Source organism: Cebus imitator, unplaced genomic scaffold, assembly GCF_001604975.1.
Source record: "Cebus imitator isolate Cc_AM_T3 unplaced genomic scaffold, Cebus_imitator-1.0 Scaffold96, whole genome shotgun sequence".
NCBI classification, from domain to species: Eukaryota; Metazoa; Chordata; class Mammalia; order Primates; family Cebidae; genus Cebus; species Cebus imitator.
In genome coordinates, this window is record NW_016107411.1 from 5005605 (window position 1) to 5014104 (window position 8500).

General features: G+C 37.5%; 1 protein-coding gene across 1 annotated transcript in view; it reads right to left on the bottom strand.

Annotated features, from left to right (window-relative positions):
* Positions 1-969, bottom strand: part of LRIG3 (leucine rich repeats and immunoglobulin like domains 3) — a 49737-nt gene extending 48768 nt beyond the window's left edge. Inside the window, exon 1 of the mRNA XM_037741249.1 lies at positions 929-969. Within this exon, the coding sequence (XP_037597177.1) occupies positions 929-954 (26 nt within the window). The 5' untranslated portion in view covers positions 955-969. The remainder of the gene's footprint in view (positions 1-928) is intronic.
* Positions 970-8500: the final 7531 nt, after the last annotated feature.

Genomic DNA, 8500 nt, shown 5'->3' on the forward strand with positions numbered 1-8500 from the left:
AGAGACAGTGTTTCACCATGTTGGCCAGCTGGTCTCAAACTCCTGACCTCAGGCGATCTACCCGCCTTGGCCTCCCAAAATGTTGGGATTACAGGCATGAACCACTGTGCCCGGCCCTCCCATCTATTTCATACAAGGAAAATTAGGTATAGTTCATTGAAGTTTTTAAAAAGAAGAAAGGTTCCATTATATACATGCTGTCATGCATAAGCGTGGTGGCATCAGTATGGCACTTGCTCTTGAGACATGAGGCACATGACAGGGATATAAATGTGCTACCATTTTGGGGAGTTTGGGCTTATTTCCTTTTCTCATCCTTTAGTCTCCTTGTATCACTTCATCTTTTTCCATGAATTCCTTTTACATTTACATGCTGACATATACAACATCCGTATTTCCAGCCCAGGTCTTTTTCCTAAATTTGAAATCCATATGTGTGATTAACCACAGGTCATTAAAAATTGGAGGTTCAAATGTAACATGCCTAGAATTAAATTTCACCACCCTTGAAACTGACTCATTTCCTCCTGAATTCACTGTCTTAAAGAATGAATACCTCCCTCCATCCAGATGACTGCCCCAGAAACCTGAAAGTCATCTTAACGTTACTTCATTCTCCCCAACCCCACCCCACGAATTCAGTTAATTAGCAAGTCCTGTTGAAACTAGCTCCTAAATGTATCTTCTCTCCATAGAAATTAGGCAGATCCAGACCACCAGCAGCTCTTGCCACCTATCCAGCATTCTACTCCTTTCTCCACAATACAGTCAAGTGACATCTCTGAAGGTCAGATCTGAGCCTGTGACTCAACTGACAAATTCTCTTTATGGGTTCCTAGTGTCTTGAGAATACAGTTCAAAGTCTTTAAAGTTCAAATTCTTTACAGCATTTTTTTTTATTTGTTTTTGGTGTTGAGCCTCTACTTACCTCTTGAATTCATTGTCTTTCATCATTTTCCTCCTACTCTAGGAGCTACTTGCATTTCTCTTCCCAGCCGTGCTCTTGCCTTCAACCCTCTTGCAAATGTTTCTTCTGTCCAAATCATTCTCTGCTCTTCTGCCTGGTTGATCTGCCCTTTAATTTAGGCGTTCCTCCTTTGGCAAACACTTTCCTGAGTCCTGTTTAACTATCTAACTCTCCAGTGTACTCCCAGCACATCAATATTGACTGGAATATAATAGACCATTTTCACTCCAACCCCTAGATAATACTTAGAATTTTCCCATAACCACAAATCCCTTATCGCCTTTAAGGTTTTTACCAGCTATTGTGAAGTTAAATTATTTAAGTTTTCAGTATCCCAGTTTCTCAGTCTGTAAATTGGGAATACAATTTAAAAAACTATCTTGTTTGGCTAGCTTCCATTTTATCAGCTCACTGGATTAGCAGTCACTCTGTTCTCTCTGTACAACCTACTGACTGATCCTATGACCAGCTGAAATCTAGAAACTAACAGCCTCTCCCTAGAACAGCCTTTACATGTCTGCTGCGACCTGTCAGGTGCTGATCCACAGTAGTTCCAGACTTGTTTATATCTATTAATAATTTACATAATTAAACATTGTGTAAACCAAGTAAATACAAGTGCAACAAGAAAATGACTTTCATTCTATGATAATAAAGTTTGAGAAAGATTCTTTAAAGGTAATCACTAAAACAATGCTATCCAATTAGATGAGGATAAGACAATTGTAAATATGAGAGGAGGGGATTATAAATATCTAGATTTCTTTGGAAAGGTTACTTTGCAAGTAAGATCTTGTTCCACTTTAGTTGTAGTTGGGAATCAATCAACAGAGGAAGCTTTATGGGTGTGGCTTACACTTACTCAGAACTTTATGTGATAGTTGAGAGAGTAAAAGAGAATGACACGGAAAGAATGCAGCACATATTAAAACTCACTATTCTCCATTTCAATATGTGCTTAACCACGTGCCAGTACAAAAAGGGGAACTAGTCCTACATGAAAGGTTTATTTATTTATTTATTTTTTTGAGACAGGGTCTTATTTCATCACCCAGGCCGAAGTGCAATGGTGGGATCTTGGCTCACTGCAGCCTCAACCTCCTGGGCTCAGGTGATCCTCTCACCTCAGCCTCCTGAGTAGCTGGGACCTCAGGTGCATGCCACCACACCCAACTAATTTTTGTATTTTTTTTTAATAGCTGGAGTTTAACCATGTTATATACCAGTCTGGTCTTGAACTCCTTGGGCTCAAGAAATCCATCCACCCACCTAGGCATCCCAAAGTGCTGGAATTACAGGCATGAGCCACTTGCCTGGTCAAAACTTTAAATCAATGTGATATTTTACCAGATTTCTCAAATCCTTCATGAACCACAGAGCAGAGAGAACTTTCAATGGGTATCCCTATAGGCAGATGAGAACTAATATCTTTTGAGGTCCCTCACAGCTCTGCTCCTATTCCTTTATAACATATAGAAAATAGGCATGAAGGAAGAGTGCCAGCAAAGATAATTTGTAATAGAGGAAAAAGAAGTACATAAAATTCTGTTTAATCTCCTAAAATTTATCAGTGAATAACAGTGACCCAGAAACAGGATTACTGTATCACTGAATTCTCTGATACTCTTATGATGTCATTTTCTTGTACACACACACACACACGCGTGTGTGCGCGCACACACACAGGACACAGTGCTATCAAATGCTGAATCTCAGTTTTTGTGGCTAATATCTTATAAATAAGGCTTTAATATGAGAAAGTCAAATTATTTTGACCAGAGATCTTTTAACATTTGAAATAAAATGAGATAAGATGGTGGATTTCTCTACTTCAGAGGTTTACTACTGGTTAACCAAGTAGTTGAAAGTTGGCTTTCCATTGGAAATTGCCGAGATCACATCAGTTTCCAGCTGTGTCTCAGTGAATGGCAAGTCTCATCCATTTTCAAAAGAGTCTCCTACTGCCCATTTTGTAGTTTAGCATAACCCAACCCCAGTGCTCTTTTCAGTTTTCCTGGTCTTTTTTCTTCCCCTGGCAAGTGTGGGACTTTCTTATCTTGAGTGCTGGCAAGGCCAGTAACTCACTGATAAAAAGTAATGGAGGTGCTAAGCTGTCAGTTTAACATCCAAGGACAAGAATGAAAGCTAAACACTCTGTACTTGCTTTATCACTACAATGAACGACACAGTTTGCGTAAGTTTGAGCTGTGAAAAGGGAAAAGAGATAAGCCAAAGGAGGAAGAAAAGCACAAAAATCCCCAGATAGTGATGCTCAAAACAAATGTTGCTGGACTTTGTAACCTAACCATATCTTTCCCCATTCATTAAGGCATTTTAGAAGAAATAGATAACCTTCCTTTCTCTCTCTCTCTCTCCCCCTCCCTTTCTTTCTCTCTCTCGCTCCTTTCTCTCTCTCTCTCTCTCTCTCTCTCACACACACACACACACACAAAATGCACAGCTTCACTTAGATTACTTTACACAACCCCTGCTATGAACATGTCTTAACTTTCAGAAAATATTTAGAAAAATAAAGATAGCCACCCATCTGTTTTTCTCAAGTTGGCCAACTGTGTGATAATACTTGAATTGAAAACAAACACTGTTATCTGAACTGCAAATTAAATATATGCTGTTTTGTATTTTACTCATTTCTCAAGTCACCCTCTGGAAATAATGTAAACTCTGAGGAAAACTCATGCTGTAGACAACACTGGATACCCTGGAAATCATTTTGGAGCTGCTGGGAGTCTGGAGACAGTAGGGAATGGGAAAAGGAGAAGGTGCCATTGGCCTCCAGACCCTCCTCAGGGCAGAGTGTCCTTCCCAGCAGCAGAGTCTTTGAGGGGTCTCCAGTTTTCTTATTCTTTTTAGAAACTCCGAATACTTTCTCTTCTTTTTCCAATTCTTGCTGCTGCTGCTTTTTTTTTTTTTTTTCTCTGTAGCCAGCTGCAATCCTAAAATTCCACTGAGAATCTCAGCACATGTAAAATAGCCCACCTTGTCAGGAATACAGAAATCCAAATGCTTGAAAAGGTGTTAGAGAAGAAGCAGAGTGGTCAGAAGGTGAAGCACTGTAACTTTGGATTTCCTTACAATTCTATCCTCCATTTTCCTCACATGTAAAATCCAGTGAAAAATGATACCTTACTGCACCATACTACAATACTTTGTAGCTATAAATTCCCATATAGATTCTAGTTCCTATTACTTAACTTCCAAATTGCTGTTTTCATTATTCAGGGAGACAAAGTGAGTGAACTACGAAAACATCCCACTGCTGGGATTAATTACTAATGGATTGTTGGGATTAAGTAAACCTTCAACTACTAATCTGAAATAGAATGAGGAAAATAATATTTAATTTTTAAATGAAAACAAAACTTAAACTACTTTTAACCTTAATACAAGGCCCTAAATCTGTCTGACAGCATACTGTACATAGTCTGAGATTTTTTAGTAGGAATTTTATTATGCCATCTCAAGAAGTTACTGCATAACTCAATTTGCTATGATTTATGCCAGGAGTTCAGAAAGAATCATTAGGCATATTTACTAAAAAGACTCACATATCCCTCCTGGGAACTGTTTTGTAGAATGTTTTTCTCCCACTTCTTGGATGAACAGTTGGTCTACACACTGTTCTAAGAATTAATTTGCATTTCAGAATCATGAGAGCACTCATAAATTAGTTATTTATTGCTTTTATTTATAGCTTCATCCTCTTATACATATTACATTTACCTAGGCCTGACTATCGAATTATTAAGGTGACTTTGTCATGAACATTGTCAGAATCAAGTTCCCTGCACTAAATGCTCTGCTTCTGTCCCTAAATATAAGAATTGCTATCAAGTTACAATATCATTCCACATATGTATTTTCAAATAGACAGTGAGGGATAATTTTGGTGGAATGGGTTCAGTTTCAACATGATACTATACACCTGTCACAGTAAGGACAGTATGGATACTTTCTTGCTAACATCTTAAAATTTAGCCCAAAGCTTTCCACAGTTCTATTATGTTTATCCATCCATGCAGAAAGATTTCCACTGAAATACTGACGTGGAGCATGAAGCTCTGCAAGAACACCTCGCTCATCTGCTTGCCCCAGGCACAACTGTGTCTACAGGGGGAAACCTCTTCTGCTCCCACAGCAGGTATTTCAGACTTGAGCGACTTTTGTTTCAGTTAGAACATTCATCTTTACAGCCCACGTAAATAAACTTCTGCTCTCGTCATTTGAGTATGTTTGATCTATTTTTTCCTGGGCAAAATCAAAGCTGTCACCAGCAATATTCCTTTCACTATCTCTTTGCGAATTAAATAATTATAATTCTTTTAAACACTTTTGCATGAACACTACTGTTCTTTTGTCTCACACCCTCATGAGTATCAGGGATGTCTTTCTGCTTATGTGCCTTATAAAGATGAATATGGAGACGTTGAAGTACGAGGCTCTGACCGCCATACAAATGATGATATTTGACATTTATCAAGCTCTTACTACTCTTACTATTCTCTATATATTTGATATTATTAACTCATTTATTTTTTATAATCACCTTCTAAGTTATTGTCTCCCTATTACCAGAGAAGGAAACGGAGGTACAGTGATGCTAAGAAATTTACTTCTGATGGAGTTGGGATAAAACTCAATCAACCTGACTTCACAGTGTGCCCCTTAACCACTATGCTACCCTGCTTTCCACTAGAGTCAGAAGAAACAAGGATTTTCACTGTCTTCCTTAGTGCTAAAATGAAGGAATTTCCAGTAGATTGAAATCAATAAGGAAAGCATAAAACTTGCCTGGTAATTTTTGAAGGTGGTTAGTTACAATCACGCCCCCTCCTTTTTTTCCTCCTCCTTTTCTCCTTTCCTCATTAAACCAAATTTAGGAAAAAGCTTTGTTTTATGCAGATGTATGAATCAATCACTTTAGGGTCTGATTTGTGAAGGTTGATGTCTTGGCCAGATATCAGAGTAGCGCTTGGAATCTAACCATTAGAGACAAACTGTCGGCTCAGGCATTACTGTCTTTCCAAAGTCCTCTTCTGCAATAGCAACACACCCTCACCTCCAGGAGTGTTGCATAAGGTATTGTTGACATTTTAGGGTCAGTGTTTTAAAAGACTAAGTTTGGCTCACAGGAGAACCTAGGTGGTTGGTAATCAGAAGAGGAAAAGGATGCAGAAAGGGAAACAGGCTTTGCTTTCTTTGCAATTTTGTGGAGTGCTGCACCTAATTAGGGGAACCTTGAATGGGGTGCATGTGGTCTCACAAGTCTAGGAAAATGAAATTTTAATGCCAGAGATTATGTTTTTACTGTTGAGATACTTTACATGTGGTAACAGAATTTTTCTTTTTGTTTATGGGCAAATGCTTATTTTTATGCTTTTCTAACTTCTAAACAGTATAAGGAAAAATTTTCCAACAAAAGTGTCCCAAATTGGCTAAGTTTAAATTCTATTTAAACTTTCCCATTCAGCTTTTTTTTTTTTTTGAGACTGCCCTTCAAGTCCACTGCCAAAAAAACATCTCAGAGGCTTCCATTCTTTAGGAGACTACCTGAGTTACCTCAGTGAGGCTTGAGTTAGACTCTTTCCTCAAATTCAGACACAACACAAATTATAAAAGTCATTATATTCATTTATTATTATCATTGTATTAATTTAAGCCATTCAGTGACACGACAAATACTTTCTGCTATAACACAATACACATTATGAAAATGAACCTACTGTAATTCTGATAAAATCTATATTTTCTTATAAGACAAAGTGCTAGAGACATATACTCCTTGTGTTAAAAGCTATGAATTCATTTTTGAATTTTTATTATCATCTAATATTGAGAGCTCTAATTATGATTTTATCAGTCCATGCACAAAAATTATTCACATAAAAGTATATTGAATTTTTCAGTCATCTAAAAAACATGTCATTAAAAGTAAAGCTTATTTGGGCATTTAGTCCTACAATAGTAAATTATTTAATGTAGTGATAATATTTTTTAAAGCCAAGGCATCTTAACAATAGGAATTTGGATAGAACATTTATTTCACCTAATGAAAATTTACTATGAGGAAGTTAATGGAAATATGAGTAATTAATTGCATTAAATGTCAGTGGATCTGTCCCAAAAGGATTCTATAGCATTCACAGTTGATGGACATTTTCCTGAAGTTTGTGATTATTCATTGAAATTGATATGCTTGTGAAGTAAACAATAAAATACACTATATTTTTTCTATAACTTTAGATCTTTCTCTGTAATGTTCATGAGAGTACATGACAAATGTCTCAAGGTGAGGGTAGTATTCTCCATCCTGTTAATAATTACACTTGACTTCCGGTGATCTAAGACAAGAATGGTAGGAACAAAATTATGCATAATTTGAACCTACTGATGATCTTTATAAAATCATTCAAATGTAGCATGCTTTCCTCCATTAAAAATTGCTTCAATATCCTAAGGCAATCCATATATGGTAACTATAGTTACATCTTTACGATGCATTTTATTTGTGACTGGATCTGAGATTAAGAGCTGTCAGCTTCTTATAACTCTGATATTTAAAAGAATAAAAAGAAGTTTAGGTCAGAGAATCTTTAAAACATCTTTCATCTTTTATCATCCTTAATTACAAAACTTTATCCTGAATACAATTCCTCTGTCTGCAATTTAGAAAGCACAACACACAAGATAAAACTGAACAATTTATAGATGATAGTGGTTATCCAAGGGTGATCAGTGTAAATCTAGCATCAGACATAGGGGAGTTTTATCAAACACAAAAACTATTCAAGCAAACTATGGTGGCTTATACCCATAATCCCAGCACTTTGGGTTGCTGAGGTGGGAGGATCACTTGAGGCTAGGAATTTGAGGTTACAATGAGCCATGATCACGGCACTGCCCTCCAGCCTGGGTGACAGAGACCCTGTTTCTAAAATAATAATAATAATAATAAACCATAAAGACTGTTTGGCTTTTTTACAACTAACTGAATTAGATATTCTACAGATGGGTTCTGGGGATCTGCATTTTAACACGGCCTCCAAAATTTGAGAATCTGCAAGTTGCTACTCTGGAATTGTAGGGAACAAGTTCTATTATCATGTAGCTCTTCTATGGTTTCTTCCCATGGGTGATGAAACTCTAAGCATGCATAAACTCTTCTCTTTCTCCATCCTGCTCCAAAAAAGAATATAGATGAATCTTAAGGAATACAGAAAAAGACACTCTGGGAGGGGCATGGTGGTTCACGCCTGTAATCCCAGCACTTTGGAAGGCCGAGGTGAGTGGATCACCTGAGGTCAGGAGTTTGAGACCAACCTTTCCAACATGGTGAAACTGTCTCTACTAAAAATACAAAAATTAGCCAGGCGTGGTGGCAGGCATCTGTAATCCAAGCTACTTGGGATGCTGAGGTAGGAGAATTGCTTGACCTGGAAGGCGGAGGTTGCAGTAAGCTGAGATCGCCCCATTGCACTCTAGCCTGGGAGACAAGAGTGAAACTGTGTCTCA